This window comes from Fukomys damarensis, unplaced genomic scaffold (assembly GCF_012274545.1).
Source record: "Fukomys damarensis isolate Sample0158 unplaced genomic scaffold, DMR_v1.0_HiC HiC_scaffold_12, whole genome shotgun sequence".
Classification (NCBI taxonomy): domain Eukaryota; kingdom Metazoa; phylum Chordata; class Mammalia; order Rodentia; family Bathyergidae; genus Fukomys; species Fukomys damarensis.
In genome coordinates, this window is record NW_022900924.1 from 16,262,494 (window position 1) to 16,283,621 (window position 21,128).

The following is a 21,128-nucleotide window of genomic DNA, read 5'->3' on the forward strand; positions in this document are numbered from 1 at the left end:
TTTTTTTTTTTTTTTTTTTTTTTTTTTTGGTTTTATTTTTTGGGTTTTTTTGAGACAGGGTCTCACTGTGTAGTTGAGACTGACCTGAAACTAACTATGTAGCCCAAGCTGATATTGAACTCACAGTGATCCTCCTGCCTCAGCCTCCCAAGTGCTGGGATTACAGGCATGTGCCACCACGCCCGGCTCAAGAAAGCAATGTCTTTTAGTAGGGGACTCTGAGTTTCCCCCCATTTTCTTTTGAGGGTCCATCCTTTTCTCATTCTCAGCCCATGTAGACCAGGGGGCTCTACTTGTGGCTGCAGTGGTGGGCCATACAACTCATGTCTAAGCTGATCATTGTATCTCATCTCTGGCCACTGTGATGGGAGTTGGGATTGTCACATCAACTGGGCCAGTCAGCCTGGACCCCAGGTTCTTTGCAGAGGCTAACAACAACAACAAAAAAATGCAGAGAGCAGAGGGGGGTTTTCTCCTTGCCAGTGAACTTTAGCCCAGCAGGATATAAGGTTGGACTTCTTGAGGGCTGCTGGAATAAACTGGGAGACCTATCCCACAGCATAGCTGACTCTGGTTAATAGTGTACTGTATTCCTCAAATTTACTGACAGTAGATCTTAAGTATTCTCACCACAGACAGACAAGACAAATAGGTGAGATGGGCATGTTAATTAGCTTCTAGCAGACATTTTATAATGTATACATATAACAATATACACATATAGCATGATGTTTATATCCTGAACATATACGTCAATGATACCTCAATAAACTTGAGGTAGGGGGATGCTTTAGTTGCAAGTATCAGAAAGCCAAATTCAACCTGGTGTAAGAAAAGGACATAGGGCATGTAACCCAGCTACTAGGGATGCAGAGGCAAAAGGATTTCAAGATCAAGGCTGGCCTGGGCAACTTAATGCAACCCTGTCTCTAAATAAAAGACTGTCGATGTAGCTTAGTGGTAGATGCTCGTTGGTTGAATCCCCAGTATAGGAAGGAAGGCAGGGAGGGAGGCAGGCAAGCAGGACAGAAATTGGCTCCCATATTCCACAAGTCTTGGGCAGCTGCCTTCTCCTGTGGCTTCATTCAGTGGTTCAAAGAGTTTCCAACTATCTCTTGGCTCCACCTTTGCCACATGGGCTTCATTTTCAGCTGTATCCATTTTGGATACAAGGGTAAAACATTTAAATTTTCAATGACTCTTAACTCAAAAATGATCACAACATTCCAACATCTGCAGTTCATCTCTTTTCACTCTGGTTTTATTCTTCTGACTGCCAGTCACCAAGAATACCAACTACTAACTTGCCAGGATCCTTGATTAAATGAAGGTGGCATCTGAATAGGAGATTCAGTTCCTGTAGACAGATCCAGAGTTTGGTTGCCCACACAGAAAGCTGTGAAATTGGCCAGCACAATTCTGCCTTATTTGGTCCTGCCATAGTTTTGAACTGTCCCTCCTCTCAGGGAACAGGGCAGGGATTATGAGTCATGTTTGTATTTTATCCCTAGTGCCTGCTTGGGACCTGCCCAGGAATACAAGCCAGAGATATGTGTGATTAAATGCAGGAAACCAGAGCTATCTACCCATGGAAGAGGAGTGGTAGTGGTCGTACACACTGTGACACACCAGCCATGGGACAGCAGTCCTGGCTGGCGGCATTTCCCTGGGCTGATGAGATGGAGGAAGAGTTACCCAAGAAGTTGAGAATAGCTTTCTTTAATGGGCTTTAGTCCAAAATACAAAGCAGTGCTACAATGCTAATACAGTTGTGAACTGTGGCTTTTTCTGCCCCCATACAGCAAGTTACAGAAAGGTAAAATATTCAAATCTGAGTTTGTTTGGTTTTTTTTGTAAACTACAAATCTGTTTTTTAAAGAAATCACCCTGAGAGCAAGCGGTACTGCTGCAGTTTTACTTCCCACATTCTCTTTTCTCCATCAGTGTCAACTGAATTTCTTGACCATGAGATTTTGTGGGAGACTCTCAAGGTGCAAGGTTGTTTTTTCCTGGCTTTGCTGCTGATCTCCATGGACTTTCCAGCGGTGGGAGGGTAAGGAAGCGTGAGTGGTTCTTTATGAGTTCTTCTGAGGAACTTTGACTGTGACCTGAAAGGAGGGTAGAGAGAAGCTGTTAAATCTTCCTGTTTCCTGGTGCCTGGCAGGAGCTCCGCGAGTAGGAGCAGGGGGCTTCTCTTACCTCTAACCTCTCGCTGGCCACTGGCCAGTCAGAGCCACTGCCAGAGCCTCCCCTCCATGGATCTCACCCTGTATCTTCCTAACCCAGTGGTTCTCAACCAGGGGTGCTCAGGTCTCACAGGGAACAACTGGTAATGTCTAGAGACATTTTTTGATTGTCACAGGGGTGGCACTACTAGCGTCTAATGAGTTGGAGTTAGGGCTGCTACTAAACATCCTACATTGCACAGGGCATCCCCCTGCAAAAGACTCACCCAGCCCCAAATACTAAAGGCAACATAGAGAAACCCCGTCCTACAGCCATATTTTCCTCCACAAGAATTAAAAGGAAGGTGAAAATAATTGTGCTTAAGTGCAGTTGTCTCAGTGTGTTAGGTGAGAAGATTCCAGATTCAGATGGGATTAGTCTGAATCCCAGCTCTGCCCTCTAACAGAGCAAGTGTTTCCTCGTCTGTAAAATGGAGACAAGAACACTCCTTCCTGCCACAGGAAGCCACACACACAGTGCAGCACAGATTTGGTACAAAGCCAGCACTTGGTAAAATTGAGTGCATTCATCAGCTTCTGAATGCAAACCTGACTTGTCGTCTTTAAAGATCCCTATTTCTATTCATATGATTGATCATGTCTCCAAAGCTCAAAATACAAGCATCTTTTGCCAGGCGTGATGGTACCAAAAAAAGTTTTTTTCCCTTCTCTCCACCTCCACAATCCCTGTCATCTCTTCCCCTGATCCGCTGCCCTTCTTGCCTGGATGGCCCGTTCTCTCCAGAGCAGGCAGGGGGAGCTTTCTTCCTCGGTATTGGGAATTGAACTCAAGGACTGTTGCATGCTAGACAGATGCTGTGCCACTGAGCTACATCCCTGGCCCCTTTCTTCCATCTTTAAACAGCTTTCATAAGTTTGTACAGCACACAATTCATACCTGGCTTTTAGCATGCGGTATTTAGTGTTACATAACTATGACCACACCCTAACCTTGGAACATTTTCATCGTCTCCAAAACATACCTTGCATCCATTAACAGTCACTCCCCAGTCCTGTCCTCTGCACCCTCCTTCCAGGTCCTAGCCCACCACTAATCTACTCTCTGATTAAGCGGAGCAATCTTTTAAAAATGCAAAACAGAATCACCTCACTGTCCACTTCCAATGTTTCCACGGCTTCCTGTGGTTCTTATGAAAGAGACCAAACCTCGTATCACAGCAAAAGAGCCCTGCCTGGTCTGGCCCCACGCATTCCTGAAGCATTGTCTTCTACTACTAGGACCTTTCTGGTAATTCCTAGAAGAGCTAGGAAAAGTTTCTTGCTGCCATTTCTCTCCATAAGCTAAGCTCTTTGACTAAAATATTCCTCCCTGCACCTACTCAACTCCTGCTCATCCTTCCGGGGTCAGCTTAAATACCAGCTTGTCTCATAGGCAACTTGTACATCCTCTTAGCTCCAATCATATTCTAAGACTTAGGACACTATATCAAATGAAGTTGGGTCCTCCCTATCCAGCGCTGTCCTCCAAAACACAACCTTCTTCACCCACAAGGTCATCCTGCCACGTATGTGTTATCTTGTATGAGGTGTGTATGGTGGGAACTGGGTAGGGAGTGCAGAAAACAAGACTGTATGCAGTATGCGTGCAGGAAACAAGACTGGCTGTAAACTGATCTTTGTCTACGAGTATGGTGGAGACGCAGGCTCATTACAACACTATTATACCTACTCTTGTATGTGATGGGAAAATTTCTGAGTAAGCTCCAAACATGTTGATTTTATTCCATCAAACAGCAGGGTCAGTGTTATCAAACGGAACAAACTCCCCATTTCCCCACCTCACCGGCCGCACTAGCTGGCTGCCCTAATTCTTCTCTTTCCCAATTTTGGAAAGACCCAACTTGGCTCATGTTTCTCTCTTTCTCTGTTTTGTTTTGTTTTGAGACAGGCTCTTGCTATATAGTTCAAGTTGGTCTTGAACTCCCCATGTAGCCTCCCACTCATATATACTATGAACTGACTATATACCCCAAACTTACAGTGATCCTCCTGCCTCAGCCCCCCAAGTGCTTACAGACATTTGCCACCATACCTGGCTCTATATCTCTTTCCTTCAAGTATCAAATTGTGTATGTTTCTTGGTTAAACTGTACCTAGTTTCATTGTAGAGAGAAGACAATGTTTACTTTAGTGTATTTCCTTCCTATTTTTTATAAGTAAAGGTACCTGTGTGCTCATATTGCTATAATTAGGCTTATAAGCCTTGGATATATTACTTTTTGTGTCTTGCTTTTTTAGCTTTAAAAGATGAGCCTTTCGGGGCTAGGGATTTAGTGCAGTGACACCACACCTGCCTCACAAGCCCAAGGTCCTGAGTTCAATTCCTTATACCAAAAAAAAAAAAAAAAAGGAGTAAAATAAGGTATTGGGCAAGTGGGAGGGGTAGGGGAAAAGTAAAAAGGGAAGAGAAAAAATAAAAGAAAAGGAAAAAATGGAAACAAAGTCTTTGTAAATAGGGAAGGGTGGAGCGGGGAAGGGAGGCTAGGGGAATGGGGGAAAAATAAGAACCAAGATATGTCATGTAAAGGTACAAGATCCCAATGATGAATGTAACTGTATTGTATATCTAAAATGTACCCATAAAAATATTTTAAAAAATAGAAAGTGCTTCATAAATAGCCCCAGTTTGTTTAGTGTCAGTTATCTTTTGTTGTGCAAAAAAAGCTCCCCAAACTTGGTGGGTTAGGGCTGGGGATTTAACTCAGTGGCATTGTGCCTGCCTTTAAGCACAAGGTCCTGAGTTTGATTCCTTATACCAAAAAAAAAAAAAAAAAAAGGATGAGCATTTTCCTATTATTATATGTTCTGCACAGACACTTTAAGGCTACCTAGCATAGTACTCCATGATTGGAGTGAGTCACAGATTACTGGGCATTTGGGTTACATTTGATTTTTTCCTGAGGGTGAGTTACTGCTGTCATATTCCTGTCGGTGAAACTGCAAAATCAAATTGTCCGTGGATATGGTCTGGCCCTTGCTATCTAATTCCTAATCCCCAGAAGACTTTTCTTGCTGTGTCCACCCGCTCACTTACAGCTGAAGGGATCTTTCCTTTGGCTCAGCGGACTAGGCCTTGGCATATAACAAGCACCTGGTGAGCAGTAAGACCCCAGATATCAGGTCTTTACCTCTTTTGTGGCTTCTGTAGATTGATCCCAGCACTCTTGGGAGATGAGGCAAGAGGATCACAAATTGGAGCCCAGCCTAGGCAATTTAGTGTGAGCTTATATGAAAAAAATAAAGAGCTGGGGATGTAGCTCAGTGTGAAGGCCCTAGTTCCCATCCCCAGCATGCATATGAGAAGCGAGTAATAACTACTGATTCCCTCCAACTCAAGGAGCCTTGCAGTAGCCAAGGGGCCCAGTACTCACGGTCTTCACTTCAGTGTATGCCTGCAGGCCATACTCGCCCAGCTCCCGGCCACTCCCAGACATCTTATAACCGCCAAAGGGGGACTGCGCCCCAAACACGTCATAGCAGTTGACCCTGTAATTGAAGTAAGAGTGTCGAGGCTGTTCTAGAAGATACATGTTCCACCCCAGGGACCCCTACATGGCTCTGAAATCTACCAGAAAAAAATATAAGGGTGTAGTCAGTGTAATAATCAGCTAGGGAGGAGGCCAAAGCAAGCCAGTGAGACAGAGCCTTGTCACCGCTGTCCTTCGTGACGTGGTCACAGGCAGGTGTCATAACACTGCACCCCCTATGTTAGCTTCTAATCTGAACTAGGCACTTTGACTAAGTAGGTTTTGGGTTTTTTTCCCAACATTAAAAAAGTATTCAATTTTAACTAAATTTAAAATTTACTTTTTAAAGATAACTCAGAGCTTTATAGCATATTCACAGTTATTAACCATTACCACTACCTAATTCCACAATATTCCTATTACCCCAAAAGAAGCCCTGGGCCAATAAATAGTCCCTCCCCATCTCCCCTCCTCCAGCCCCTGCAACCACTTGTTTATTTTCTATCCTCATGGATTTGCCTATTCTGGGCATTCTGTAAACAATCAGACAGCAGATGCCAGTGGTGTCTGGCTTATTTCCCTTAGTATCATATTTTCACATTCATGCTTCGGCAGGCATCTGGATTTCACTCCCTTTTAGAGCTCACTCGTATTCCATTATGGATAGGAACCAAGTCATCCACCCTCCTCCCCTCAGTCTAAGAGCCCATTTTGTTTAACCATTCATCCAGGAACGGACCTTTGGGTTGTTTGCACTGTTAATGAAAGATGCTGCTGTGCCCATCTGTGTGCTGCTTTTTTTTTTCTTTTGGTTTTCTGAGACAGGGTCTCACTATGTAGTTGAGACTGACTTGGAACTCGCTATGTAACCCAGGCTGGTCTCAAACTCTCAGCAATCCTCCTGCCTCAGCCTCCTGAGTGCTGGGATTACAGGCGTGTGCCACTGCACCCGGCCTGTGTGCATATTTTTGTGTAAATGTGTTTTATTTCTTCTGGGCAAACAGCTAGGAGTGGGATTGTTACATCATACATTGTTGAATTTTTGAGGAACTTTCAGACTGTTTTCCACAAGAACATTTTCCATTCCCACCAGCTGTGTATGAGGATACCAATTTTTCCACTTCCTCTCCAATGTGTATTTTCTGTTTTTTAACATTAAAGCTGTGCTAGTGGGTGTGAAGTAGGTACCAAGCTTTTTAGATCAGCATTGCAATGGTCTATGGCATCAGCTCTGATCTCTGGCCCATCTAGGAAAGGAGTCTAGTCATCTGTGTGCTCAGGAGAGCTGCAGGGGCATCTGACCACAGAGAAGCCTAACTTGCTGCAGGGGAAGTGGCTGGAGATCTCAGGCTATCCGCTGGCTATAACACATCCTGAACCAGGAGAAACTGGGCCAAACACCCCAATTCTGAGGGTCCAGAAGATGCTGAATTGGGGAGTCTGCCCTTGGCAGGGATGCGGGTGCTGCTCTTACCACACAGTGCCAGCCTGGAGGGCTTGGGACAGATAATTAGCCTTGTCTATGTCCTTTGTGAAGACAGCTGCAGCCAGCCCATACTTGGAATTGTTGGCTCTCCCGACAACTTCCTCGATGGTCTTGAACTTCAGGATCTGCATCACTGGCCCAAAGATCTGTGTGGAGAAAGGCAGAGTAGGATGGTGGAGAAAGCGCTGAGCTGGTGATTCAGGTAAAAGCCCCAGACGGAACCTACCAGTCCAGAGTGAGATGGTGCCTCCCTTCCCACCCCCACAGCTCCCAAGACATGAAGGGCAGGGAGTTCACAGGTACGGCTATTTTCTGCACACCCCATGTGTTACCTACAGTACTTATTTCTAAACAGTCCGGTGAAGTGTGGGATGTATCATTGTATCACAGGGAATAGGCAGATTTAGTGTCAGCATTTAAGCCAATCATCCATCAAATTTTATCTAAGTGAAAGGCACAGACCAGACACTGAAGAAAGGACCAAGAATGAAACAGTCTCTGCTCTCAGGATGTCCCAGGCTTGCATTTGTCCTGCCCTGTTTCCGAATGGGTCATTTCTCCAAGGGCCTCTAGCTCATTTTTGTGGTGGGGATATTTAGAAACCAAGACATTAGGTGCTTGGTGCACTTGCTGCAGCTGGGTGTTGGTGCCCTGGGGTCCTCTCAGAGGACACCACTAGACAAGGACCGACTATAACTGATCGTAATGTAATCAAGTGGCAATGTGATCAGCTGCACACGGTGTGAGTATAGGAACCTGAGGGGCCTAACTGGAAATTAGGGAGCAAGTATAGGGTGTCGGGGAAGACCACAAAAGTGACAACCACCCTGTGATACAACGACAGCAGAAAGTAGCTGAACAGCAAGACGGTGAGAAGCAGAGGAGGGAAACGGAGTCCCAGACACAAGCACACCTATGTCCTTTCTCATCAATCCTATTATCCACTAAAAGGAACTAGGGCTCTTCAAAAAAAAAATGGCTGATTCCAGGACGGAAATGGGTAAAGATGGAGGTGGGAGAAGATGGGCAGGAACTCCCACGGTCAGGTGAGAACAGTGAGTTGGGGTATCACATGCCTCAGGCGCTTGCAAAGCACAGGATCCTGCCCTGCCGGGAAACTGCTATTGATATTTTTAAAGAAAAGCATCAAACCAGTCATAACGGGGGAAATGCAGAATTTAGCTGGACTTTATTACCGTGTTTTGCATTTACTATTATTTTATTTGGACTTACACATGAAAGGGGGTGGCACCAAGGTTTCTCTCCCTAGGGCCTCTCCAGGACTTATTCCAGCTGTGGGCAGTGGAGTCCTAACACCTGTGCATCTCCAGGGTTTCAGAGAGCCTGGCATGCAACAGGCTTACTGTTTGGGAAATTACGGTGGTTGAATCGGGCAGAAAAGCTGCTGTCCTGCATTCACAGTGAGCTCGAAGAGGATACTACCCAAACTTACCAATACCATCAGGCAGAGTGCAGCCTCTGAGTCTAATCCAATATCCTGCTTGTATCAAGGCCACTGGAAGGGCCACACGACACCATTCCTAGATGAGTGGTTCACTGGGTCTATGGTCTACACTAGGGAATCCAGATGTCTGAGACAACCAGTACCCAAAAGAGGCTGAAGAGAATAGCCAGGTGTGATGGTGCACACCTATAATCCTGGCACTTGGGAGGATGAGGTAGGATTGCCGAGAGCTGAGGCTATCCTGTGCTACACAGTGAGTTCAAGGCCAGTCTCAACCACATATTAAAAGCCCTGTCTCTGTAAAAAAAGAAGAAATGAGAGGAGAAGACCATCAGATGCAAACTGTGAATGGCCCAGTCTATGCATAGGGCTGATGCAAAGCCAGTAGATAGGTCGCGGTGTGAAGATGCAGGACCAAGTCATTCACCCTCCTTTCCGCAGCCTAAGAGGATTTCCCAGAGCATTGGCCCCAGCTGCTAACCTCCTCCTTCGCGATGGTCATGCCATCTTGCACGTCTCCAAACACAGTGGGCTGGATGAAGTAGCCACGGTCAGCAGCAGCCCCTCCACCACACAGCAGCTTCGCCCCCTCTGCTTTCCCAGATGTGATATAGCCAAGGATCTTCTTGAACTGAGTTTCATCTACCTGCAGAAAGAGCCCAGTGCGTGTGAATAAACTATAATAGTACATAAGATCCTAATGATATAATGGACAGTGTGAAATAGGAAGAAAGGGGCTAAAGGTGTACGGAAAATGGGAAGGGTAGGGGAAAGGGAACAAGGGAAAAGAAAAATATGAGAAAATGAAGAAATGGAAATTAAGTGTATATAAAGGGGGAGGGAGGAGGGGTGAAGGGAGGGCAGGGACAAGGGGCAAAAATGAGAACCAAGACCTGTCATGTAAAGGTACGAGATCTCAATAATGAATGTAACTGTAGTGTATACCTAAAATGTACCAATAAAGTCAATGAGGAAAAAAAAAATAGGAAAGAGCCCAGAGCATTGGAGATGTGAGATTCAGGCTTCCAGCTGAGAACCACACAAGCCATGAGGTAACTGTAAAATAGGCTAAAGTATTGAATTTGCTAAGCAAGGTCAGACGAGGAAATACGAAGGGGTCAAGGAACATAAAATACAAGAAACGTTCAACTGTGTTAGCCATCAATAAATGCATATCAAACCCACTGTTTTTCAACTATGATATTAATAAAAATTTTTAAATAAGAAAACAGGGAAGGACAAATTGGGAATGACTATTAATGGGTGGGTACAGAATTTATTTGGAGGCTGATAAATACGTTTTGGAATTAGTGGTGATGGCTGCTCAACTCTGTGAATACACTAAAAACCAATGAATCGTATACTTCAAATGGTGAATTTTATGGTATGTGAGACAGCTCTACACAGCTATTAAAGAGAAAGAGGGCAGGCTGGGATTTAGCTTAGTGGTGCCACCGCCTACCTTGCAAGCACAAGGTCCTGAGTTCAATCCCCAGTACCCAAAAAAAGAGACAGAGAGAGAGAGAGAGAGAGAGAGAGAGAGAGAGAGAGCGAGCACACACCTGCTGGGAGTCTGGGCAACTTAAGGACCCTGTCTCAAAATTTTTAAAAAAGGGGCTGGGCAGGGGGAACTCAGTGCGAAAGCCCTGGGTTCAACTCCCAGTACCACAAATAAAAAGAGAGAGAGAAATTAGGCCCCTAACCTTGACCCATGGAGAGGCCAGCTCCCCAGCCAGGGCTGTGGCTCCTCCCCGGAGGTTCACGAGGCCTCCAGAACACGGGAAGGAGAGAGCAAACAGTCTCATGCTCAGCCAGTGGGCATATGGTGCAGTGAGCCGGGAACAGCCCTCCCCGTCCCGCCCCCAAGCTAGGTGCCATTTCCACCTGGCCATGCTGGCTGCAGACTACCAAGCCCTCCCTGGAGCTGCCCGGCCTACCTGCGGCCCCTGCTCGGTCCTGCTGTCGAAGGGGTTCCCGACTACCCGAGCCTTGGCCCGGGCGACGCTCCGCTCCACAAACTCCTCGTAAATGTTCTCCTGCACAAAGGTCCGGGAACCGGCACAGCAGCACTGGCCCTGGTTGAAGAACAGGGCAAAGTGGGCCTGCTCCACGGCCCAGTCCACTGTGGGGACAGGAATAGAAAAGCCATGAGAAGAGGTGGGCCCCGGCACTGCTCTCCCGTGTAGCTGTGCATGCCACTATCAGGGAGGGTGCCTGCTGGGTGCCAGACCTGGGCTGGAAGAAGACAAGGCCACCCCTCTATTCCCAGAGCATGGGGAACGGGTGGAGGGACAGATAAAGTCTCCTCAAGCCCAGGATGACAGCAGAGCGGCCTGGCCTGAGAGCATGTGAGGCACCGTGGCCTGGCCCAATGGAGGGAGTAACAATGAGAGGGGAGAGGCTGCAGCCAGAACCATGGGCCCCAAGGCCAATCCCTTTGGAGGCCAAAGACTACAGGAGTGAGCGAGACCACAGCATGAACCCGTGTAACTTACTATCAGCGTCTGACATGATGATGTTGGGGCTCTTTCCTCCTAGCTCCAGGGTCACTTTCTTGAGGTTGCTGCTCCCTGCAGCCACCTGGATGAGGTGGCCGACCTGTGTAGATGCAGAGACAAGCTCTCAGTGGAGGAAGAAAGAGCCAAATGCAGAACAAAGGATCCCTGACTTGTCCTGGATTCCAAGAGCCCTGGAGAATTCACTCTCCATCCCTGCCCCAGCCGGAGCTCCTAGACCAGTGACGGCGAGCCTTTCAGAGCTTTCAATGATACAAACAGTCCTCTGCGGCAGATGTTGGCAGAGGTTCTCCACGACCGTCCTAGGCGAAATAACTACACGCTGAGTGCCTCGTGCACACTGGGCCCTGTGCCAAATGCTGTGTATGCATGAAGCCCAGTCCTTCAGTGACCTCAGAGACAAGTGTCACTCTTCCCCTTGATTTAGAAACAGGAGCTGAGGCTCAAAGTGGCCAAGCCACAGGCCCACAGTCGCACAGCCATTCAATGCAGGATCAGGACTCACTCAGATTCTGATCTGCTTGCGAGCCTCCTTCGCAGTCTGTGCAGTGTTGTCCCCAGCACACTGTGTGAGACTCTCAACATCACCTCTCAGATTTAAATTAGGAGGTGGCCAAGCAAAAGGGGGATTCTTAAGGCTATCACCACGCGAAAGCTGCGTGCGTGACACTTTGTTGCAGTTGGAACTGTTTGAAGATCACATTCATTACACTATTCTCTGTCCCTCTTGGATCCATCAACATAGACATCTGAGAAAAAGCTTATCTCTAGAAGGAATTTTGTCCCTGCTCTCAAGGAGATCATGTTATGGAATCACCAGAGGTGGAATTTATCTTTTTCTCTCCTCTCACCCACTATTTATTGTTTAATCACCAAGCACTTTCTCCAGGATAAGCTACCATAGCTTTACCTCTCCTACACTCACTCCAATCCTGGGAGTGGGTATGGTTCTTACCCCCACTTTACAGACAGGAAATAGAGGCTTTGGGTGCCCAAGTGACTTGCCCCAGGGTTTCACAGCAAGTAAGTGCTTCTCAAACAGTAGTTGATACCAGAGTCCATTGTCTTCCCACTACAATGTCCCTATTGTCCCTACTGCATAGATACTACCATCCTCCTCATAAAGGAAACGAACAGAGCCTCACGGACATTCAGAGAATAAACTGTGTCATAATGGGAAGGCCGGGATTTGGACTCCTGTCTTTCTGAAGCCTACAGTGGCAATGCTGCTCAAGAAGCCTAATGTGGCCAAGGTAATCTGGTTTCTGCTCCAGGCTTTATGAAGCCAGCCAGTCTTAACACCCAGTAGTACAGGGCCCTCGCTCAAGCTGCTTGGAGACCAGTCCTGGGAGAACCCAACACACGGTACCCAGCTGTGCCGCTTGACTTAGCAGCCTCTGAGGACAGTGGGAGTTTGAGCCCACTACACTGCAAGCATGAAGCCCCAGGACAGCTTACCTCAGTGGACCCTGTGAATGCCACTTTGTCCACATCTTCATGGGAGGCGATGGCAGCCCCAGCCGTGGGGCCAAATCCAGGAACAATATTGACCACACCAGGAGGGAAACCAGCCTATAGGTAAAAGCCAGGGGTACACTGTGAGTGACTGTCCTGCTCCAAGGGTCTGGACAGGGACTACACACTCTTTCCCAGATTGGCTGAGACAGTCTATGGGGACACACGGGAGCAGACACCAGCTTTTAATGGGGCACAGAATTCAAAATGCTTTGGACAAGGAGCCTGTTTGTGGGGGTTCCTGTAACAATTCACTTAGGGCAATGGTCTCCTCTTTCTTTCTTTTTGCTTTTTTGGGGGGGTACTGGAATTGAACCCAAGGCCTCCACACTGAACTACATCCTAAGCTCTTTTTTTCATTTGCATCTCTCGAATGACCAGTGATGCAGAACATTTTTTCATATGTTTATTTGCTATTTCTACTTCTTTGTCTGAGAAATGTCTGTTCATTTCAGATGTCCATTTTAGATTACATCTTTAAATTGGGAAGGTCTGATTTTTTTTAAGTTCTTTATATATTCTAGATAGTAGACCTTTGCCTGAGGAACAGCTGGTAAAAATTTTTTCCCTACATTGTGGGTTGTCTCTTCACGCTGTTGGTGGTTTCTCTTGCTATACAGAAACGTTTTAAGAGATCCCACTTGTTAATTCTTTGTGCTAGTTCATGTGTGACTGAGGTTTTGTTCATGAAATCTTTTCCTACACAAATGTCTTTAAGAGCTCTACTTAACCTCTCTTCCAACAGGTTTAGTGTTTCTGTTTTAACATTTAGATCTTTAACCCATTTCAATTTTTAGCTAAGCTCTTTTTTTATTTTCAGATTGGATCTTGCTAAATCACTACATTTCCTCAGTTGAACTTGAACCTGCAGTCCTCCTGCCTCCATCTCTCAGAGTGCCAGGATTACAAGTGTGCACCACCACACTGGCTCAGTAGTTTTCACTCTTTAAAAGGTGATCTTGCCATGAAGCCCAATGTAGAAAAGGTAAGCAGGGAGCCCCTGTGGTTTGTTTACTTATTTATTTTTGGGACTGGGGATCGAACTCGGACCCTTGCACTTGCAAGGCAGGTGGCGGAACCACTGAGCCAAACCCCCATCCCCCTGTGGTTTAATATGGTAATGATAGGGTTCTGCAAACACCCATGTTTGGAGGCCCTGGACACCCCTCCTCAGATATCCTCCAGAACAAGCCTGTACAAGGGCATTTAGAGGTCAAGATGGAAACAAGTTACTCACCTCCTTGATTAGGTTGGCCACGTAGAGTGCGGTGAGGGGTGTCTGCTCAGCGACCTTCATCACAACCACATTTCCAGTCGCCAAGGCTGGGCCCAGTTTCCACGCTTGCATCAGGAGTGGGAAGTTCCACTGCACAAAACAACCACCACCCCAAAACCCATGCCTACCTCAGAGAGCTACACTGCAGGTCAAGAAATGCTGCCCCTAGATCAGAGGCAGCACTGAGTCCTTTGAACCCCATGTGACCTCACATCTGGATCATAGGATTAAGATGCGTGGATGAGGCCAATAATTGATGATGATGACAGTGACTCGTATCTGTGCTCTTAGGTGCTAGGCACTGTGCTAAGCCTTAATCTGAAGCAGGCACTAATTTTCACATTTCAGGTGATTAAATGGAAGCTTAAGGACATAAGTGACTTGCTCAAGGTCCCAAGCTCTCAGGAGGTAGGGCTCGGACTTGAACACAGTTTGGCTTGAGCTCTTCTCAGTCATCACTGGGATGCATTCCTACACCCTCTGCAGACCCTCTCCCTTTTCCATGAGCCCCGCAGATAAAGCCAAATCTCACCCCACCTCCTCGGTGACCACTGGAGGGCTGGCACTTACTGGAATAATCTGCCCGCACACCCCCACAGGCTCATGGCGAGTGTAGCTGAAGAAGTCTCCATCAATTGGGATGGTTTTCCCATGGTACTTATCTGCCCAGCCGGCATAATACCTTTAAAAGAAGAAAATCCAAGCTTTAGTCAGTGTCAGGGGCCCCTGCAGTCCCTGGCAGAAAGAAGAGATTCAAATTGGTCCAGGTGTGTCTTCCGGATATCCACCCTCATTCTACCTTTCTCCCTGTGAGATAGACCAGTGAATGACTGGTAGGGCACAATGAGCCACTGTATATAAGTAGCCTTGAGCTTCTGAATTACCTGGGTACTTGTAAAAAAAACAACAAATTCCATGGGTCCACTCCCCACCTACTCACTCCAGCTATCGAAGGGAAGCCAAGGGTTTGTTTTACAGTACTGGGAATTGAAGCCAAGGCCTTTGTACTGAGTTACATCCCCAGCTCCTTTTAAAAAATAGTTTATATTGAGACAGGGTCTCACTAAGTCACTAAATGGGCCAGGTTGGGCTCAAACTTAACAGTCCTCCTGCCTCAGCTCCTAGAGTGCTGGGGTTACAGACCTGTGCCACTATGCCTGGCTCAGAAAGGGTTTGTTTTGTTTTGGACACAGGGTCTTGCTATGTAGTTCAGTCTGGCCTTAAACTTACTATGTAGCCCAGGCCTCGAACTCGTGGGATTACAGGTATGTGCCACCACATCCACCTTCAGAAAGTTTTTAATAAGCACAAAAGAATAAAGCTAAAACTCAGGAAGGAGTGTGTTAAAGCCTGAGATTTACCACGCTGCTCTGGGGTGCCCTTGTAGCATGAGTTTCTCTGTCTCAGCACAACTGGCATCTAGGGCTTGAAAAGTCCTTGTGGGGACTTGTCTTGTGCATTGTGCATTGTGCATTGTGCAATGTAGGATGGTTAGCAACATCCCAGTAGAGGCCAACAGCACCCCTTCCTTGCACTGTGGCAATCAAAAATGTCTCTGGAATTGCTCACTCTCCCGAAAGAGGTGACAGCCCTGGCTGAGCACTCCGGTGGTGAAGGGTAGCTCCTACTTTTCCAGCACTACTTTCTCCTCAGCACCTCTGTCTACATGTCACAGAGGAGCAGCCACTGTTTACACAAACAATGGCTTGTCCACTCTGCGCACAGCTGATCAGAGTCAAAGGTGGCAACCACGGTCCCTCCCCCACGTCCTGGACTTAGGACTAAAAATTAAATCTTGGTCAGATGGCATGAGCAGCCAGCTTCCAGCACAAAGACTGGCCTGGGAAGAGGCCAAACGCAGGACGGAACAGTGAAGCAAAGGGGCAGGGTGAGTAACACTCAACGGCCCTTTTGGATTTGAGACCTGTTGGCTCTCCATTGTCTATGCTGGGCTGAGTTTCTGTTACCTGCAACCCCAACCCTAATAGAGCTTCTATTCTTGGCCATTAAGACATTTATGGTAAAACTAAACCCACATCTAGCCAGAGGAAGACAGAAATGAGAGCAGAGAACTGAACAGAGAACAGAAAGACTCAACAAAAGAGCTGACAAACCTTTAGCTGGACTAAGAAACACAAAGATGTAAATAACCCAAATCAAAGTTGAAAATGGAGACACTACCAACCTTACAGGGATAGAAAAGGATTGTAAGAGAAAATGATGGACTACTATGTAGCAGCAAATTATGTAACCCAGGTAAAATAGACAAATTCTTATGGAACAATGCTTATAGAAAGTGATTCAAGAAGAAAGAGAAAGCATTTGTGACCAAGTTACAACTGTTGATACTGAGGGATTTTCTCATGGGATAGAGTCGAAATGGAACTTCCTTCTCCAACTCCTGTGATCCTTTTACATTTCTGTAATTCTACTTCTACCTCCCAATATTCTTCCCTCCCTTTGGCACAGCCAAAACAAAGAACAAGAAACCCAAGCTCATACCGGATGCATTTCAAGACCATGTCCAAGTCCACCAGATAGGAGATGACATAGGGCTTGCCGTTGTCCAGGGTTTCCAAGGCCTGAGAAGAGAGATCAAGTTCAGCAAAGACACGCTGGTGTAAGAACAAAATGGAGTAAGTGGGCTGAGGAAGGTCATGGAGGCCTGAACTGACACTTACTGTCAAGGACATTTCAGAACCTTAGTCTCAGCCTCTCCCAAGGCAGAGAGAACGTGGAAAGGGGGCAGGACGAGACACCAACTTCTCATTCATTTCAGAGACTTTTTTTTTTTAGTCTCCACCCTTTGCCAAATCCAGGTGCTAGAAGTATAGAAGTAAGCATGGAGCTTACAGAGCAAAGAGACAGTGAATAATGATGCAAATCTTCCGTGATACATGTTAAGAATCTACTGCACATGGTAAAAATGCTGGAAAGAAAAGACCAGACTGCCCAGCTCAGTCTTAGAAACACTAACCTAAGACTAAAACTGAAGGACATACAGGAGGTATCAGATACAAATGGCAATAAAATGCAGGGAACCCAGCCAGGAGGAATAGTGTGTGCAAAGGCCCTGGTGCTCAAAGAAGCCTGGCTGTCAATAACTCAAGGGGAGGCTGGTGAGCAGAGCTCTGTGTTCTAGGGGCACAGGCTATCAGGACGTGGGCAAGGGAGCCAGACCAGCGGTTCTTGTAGATGCCATGTAAAGGTTAGGAGCTGAGTTCCATTGCAAATTTGCCTTCTGGAAAGTTCACTCTGGCTGCTGTGTCCAGAATAGTCTGGATAGGAGAAGGGACTGTCTCTTGATTTCTTCTGCCTCTGTAGCCAAGGAGAGGGCCCAAGATGCAGAGGGTCCAAGGGAAATGTGACCATTTCTGTGGGTCACTCCCAGGAAGGCCTCTCCAACAAAGCTCTTCTCTCTATTTCTTAGCCAAACCCACTAAATCAAGCACGGAGGGGCTCTTACTGTGGCTTTTTGGGGTATAGGGGTGCATGGTGGTAACCATCCTATGCCACTCGGATCAGTTACTGTCAGAAGTGTAGCCCCTAGTTGCTCATGGGATGCTGTGAGCCCCCTGCACGCATGGAAAGGGAAGGTGAGAGGGCTGAGGACGCACCGCCAGGTAGGTCCGGTCCCGCTCAATGAGATCAGCCAGGCGGTACAGCAGCCGGCCCCTTTCCGATGCATCTATGCGGCGCCAAGGTGAGCCCAGCTGGAAAGCAGCCTGGGCAGCCTTCACAGCCTTGTCCACATCTTCCTGCGAAACACACACAGGGCAGCTTAGACTTTCTCAGCATACGCACTTCCAAATACTGCCCAACCCAATGCCCAGCACACGGGCAGGGCCGTCAGTACAGGCTAGCACAAGAAAACACCCCTGAACAGTCTGCCCCGCCCTCAGGGCTTGGTATGACTAGCACCAGGCTTCAGCAACAGGGCTAGATCATGCACCTTGCTTTCTCTCCTTGCCAGGAGTCATGGTGGAAAGGAGAATCCTGACCATTTCTACCCGTATATTTTCACATCAAAAACCCCCAGGGCCGGGGATTTAGTTCAGTGGTTCTGCCACCTGCTTTGCAAGCATGAGGACCTGAGCTCAATCCCTGGTACAAAAAAAAAATCCAAAGCGGGGCAAAACTTCCCCCAGAGTTTTGGGAGAGAGACACTTCTCACTTAGCATTTGACCACTGTTCCCCACTTCCTAAGAAAGCAAGCCAAACAGGAACCATTGCTTCTAAGATGCCTGGCATTCTCCAGAAAAATGCAGGCTTAACCTGCTTCCCTCTCCTTGGAGAAGCAGTAAAATCCTAGCATCTTTCACACAAGACGTATGAAGCAGGAGGCAGGGGAACAGAGTTTTCATTTTACATTAAACACATTTACATCAGATGTTTTTCCAATAAACCAGAAAAATATTTATATTTGCTTTCAGCAAAAGAGGCAAGGCTTTGTAAATGAATGTAGAGGCTTGTCTTAAAGCAGAGGGCAGTTTTCTTGAGCTATTTTAATAATTTTTCTATTAAAAATATTTTTACTAAATCTAATTTTTAAATTTTAAACATACTATTACTTTTTAAAGTTCCTGTCATATATAATTCAAGCTGACAACAGAGCTACATCTCTGGAGACCCAAATTCTGCCCAACAGCTGTGTACCTCCCTTCTCTAACCTTCAACTTCCAAGTCTGTAAGAAACACTAGATTAGATGTTCCCCAAATGTACTTCCAAGTCTACAATTCCAGGGCCGGGGATTTAGCTCAGTGGTTCTACCGCCTGCCTCCTCAGCACAAGGTCTCAAGTTTGACCCCCGATACCAAAAAAAAAACAAAAAAAACAAAAAAAAAATGAAACACCAAGTCCACAATTCCACACAATATGGATTATTGAACCCACTTACGTTCTAGCATCTATGCCTATAGTAAAGACCTGGTGTTTTGTTTGTTTTGCTTTTTTGGTACTGGGGATTGAACTAAAGACCTTCTGTTTTTACTCAAAAATTCAAAAAATTTAATTGGCATTTTTAGGTTATGACATTAATATATGTACATGGTTAAGTGGCAACCATATAAAAACATAAAAATTTTAAAATGAATGCAGGGCCGGGGCTTTAGCTCAGTGGTACTGCTGCCTGCCTCTCAAGCACAAAGTAAATAAGTAAATAAATAAAATAGCACAAGTAAATAAATTAAAAATTTTAAAAAATAAAAAATGATGCAGCCCTGCCCTCAAGGAAGTCACCATTTCTTACCTTGTTCCCTTCTGCTACCTGACAGATGACCTCCCCAGTGGATGGGTTGACCGTGGGGAATGTTTTCTTGCTGACTGAGTCATGCCATTCATTGTTTATGAAGATCTACAATGAGACAGAGATGCATTTTCAGGACCAGCTTGCCACCCAGGCCTGGCCACCCGCAATATAAAAAAAAAATCAAAAACAAGTAAGAAATATGAATCAATTTTCAAGTGGTGTAGTCTCAGAGTTAAAAGCACAATACCATCTAAGCAAGAATGTCCACGCTGCCAAAAGACCTTGACTAAGTCATTTGACCTTATAGTACCTTGGTTTCTCTGCAAAATGAAGAATGTTCCTAATATTCTAGTTACCTACCTCTGTGTAACCAGTGACAAAAGTCAGTGGCATGAGTTCTTATCTTAGAATTGCACCCATTGATTGAGCTCAGCAAGACGCGACTCTTGCAAGTAGCTACAGCCCAAGGGCAGCTAGGGCAATAAGCATCTGGCTGGATGTGCAGGGTGTCTCTCTACTCACCCATCTGGTACCACTCGGCTGCATGGTGGGCTCACCTTCCATGTGGTGGCTGGTCTTGCTACAGTGTCCCCAGAGAGCCAGTTGGAAGCTAACTGGCTTCTTAAAGTCTAGCTTCAGAGGTTGCATGGTTTCACTGCTGTCACCAAATTGTATTGGTCATCACACAGTGAGTCATAGACAAAGTACAGAGTCACAGGCAGGGAAGACAGTGACCCCTTCTCCCTAGAAGTAGCAAAACATTTCATCCATCCTTACTGTACTATACTACCATCCAAGGTAGTGGAGAACTGAATTAGGTTATTCTTTTGCGGGGGGAGTAGGTGTTGAGAAAGGATCTCACTGTGTAGCCCAGGCCGGCCTTGAACTCACAGCAAGCCTGTCTCAGCCTCCTGGGTGCTGAGATTATAGGTGTGTGCCACCACACCTGGCTGGTTTAGGTTATTCTCTCACCCTCTGGAAGCTGAGTATCTGCCATGGGTGGGCACTTTTCAAGGGCTGGGGGCACAGTGGAAACAGCCCAACAAAGACTCTTGTGGTCCTTTTGGGAAGTGATCAGATTGTGGGGGTTTGTAGCTGACTTGCTGTTAGGAGGTGGGGCCTGCTTGGAAGAGGTTAGGCACTAGGGGTGTGGCCTGGAAGGATACATCTCACTTCCCAGCTCCTTCCCTTGCTCTCTGCTTCTTGGATGCAGCAAAGCAAGCAACTTTCCTCCTCCAGACCCCTGCTGCGCCACTCTGCTTTGAAGCCAGCAGACTGGTCTGAAACCTCTTCAATCTGTGAGCCAAAATAAATCTTTCTTTCTTTTAAGTTGTGAGTATCAGGTATTGTTTCTCAGCAACAAAAAAAGTGACTAAGACAACCGTGCTTTCATGGTGCTATTGTTCCAGCAGGCAGACAATAAAGCAGCAATCGAATACACAAGACACCCTCAGATTTAAGTGACAAGTGTGAAGGAGAAAAACAGGGTCTAGAGAGTGTGACTAAGTGAAGGGGACAGAATACAACCAGGATGGCCAAGGAGGGCCTCCTTGAGATGTCTGCCTGGAGTCCTGAACGGTGAGAGAGAGTAAGCCTCGGCGTGAGAGGATGAACACCACAGGCAATGGGAACAGCAAGCGTAAGGCCTCCAGGCAGGAATAAATTGGATAAAAAGTAAACGCAGCTAGGCTGTTGGTGAACGAAGAAGGAACAGGAGAGGGCTCAAGAGGAGGGCAGGTCCTGTGAAATCCTGGCTCATAATTAGGCATCTGGCCCATAATTGGGACTAGGCCATCACTGTGGTTGCTGTTGGACTAAGAGTGACCAAGCCATGGCAGGGGATTTAGCTCATTGGTTCCGCTACCCGCCTTGCAAGCACAAGGGCCCAAGTTCGATCCCCCGTACAAA

The 21,128-nt window shown here is 46.6% G+C and overlaps 1 protein-coding gene across 1 annotated transcript in view; it reads right to left on the reverse strand.

Annotated features, from left to right (window-relative positions):
* Nucleotides 1–1,703: 1,703 nt before the first annotated feature.
* Aldh2 (aldehyde dehydrogenase 2 family member) overlaps nucleotides 1,704–21,128 on the reverse strand; it is a 38,720-nt gene continuing 19,295 nt past the window's right edge. Inside the window, exons 2-13 of the mRNA XM_010604476.2 lie at nucleotides 19,221–19,325; nucleotides 17,589–17,729; nucleotides 16,474–16,553; nucleotides 14,542–14,653; nucleotides 13,933–14,061; nucleotides 12,639–12,752; nucleotides 11,160–11,262; nucleotides 10,602–10,786; nucleotides 9,146–9,310; nucleotides 7,188–7,345; nucleotides 5,618–5,732; nucleotides 1,704–2,108 (exon numbers count right to left, since the gene is read on the reverse strand). Coding sequence (XP_010602778.1) covers nucleotides 2,076–2,108; nucleotides 5,618–5,732; nucleotides 7,188–7,345; nucleotides 9,146–9,310; nucleotides 10,602–10,786; nucleotides 11,160–11,262; nucleotides 12,639–12,752; nucleotides 13,933–14,061; nucleotides 14,542–14,653; nucleotides 16,474–16,553; nucleotides 17,589–17,729; nucleotides 19,221–19,325 — 1,440 coding nt within the window. The 3' untranslated portion in view covers nucleotides 1,704–2,075. The remainder of the gene's footprint in view (nucleotides 2,109–5,617; nucleotides 5,733–7,187; nucleotides 7,346–9,145; nucleotides 9,311–10,601; nucleotides 10,787–11,159; nucleotides 11,263–12,638; nucleotides 12,753–13,932; nucleotides 14,062–14,541; nucleotides 14,654–16,473; nucleotides 16,554–17,588; nucleotides 17,730–19,220; nucleotides 19,326–21,128) is intronic.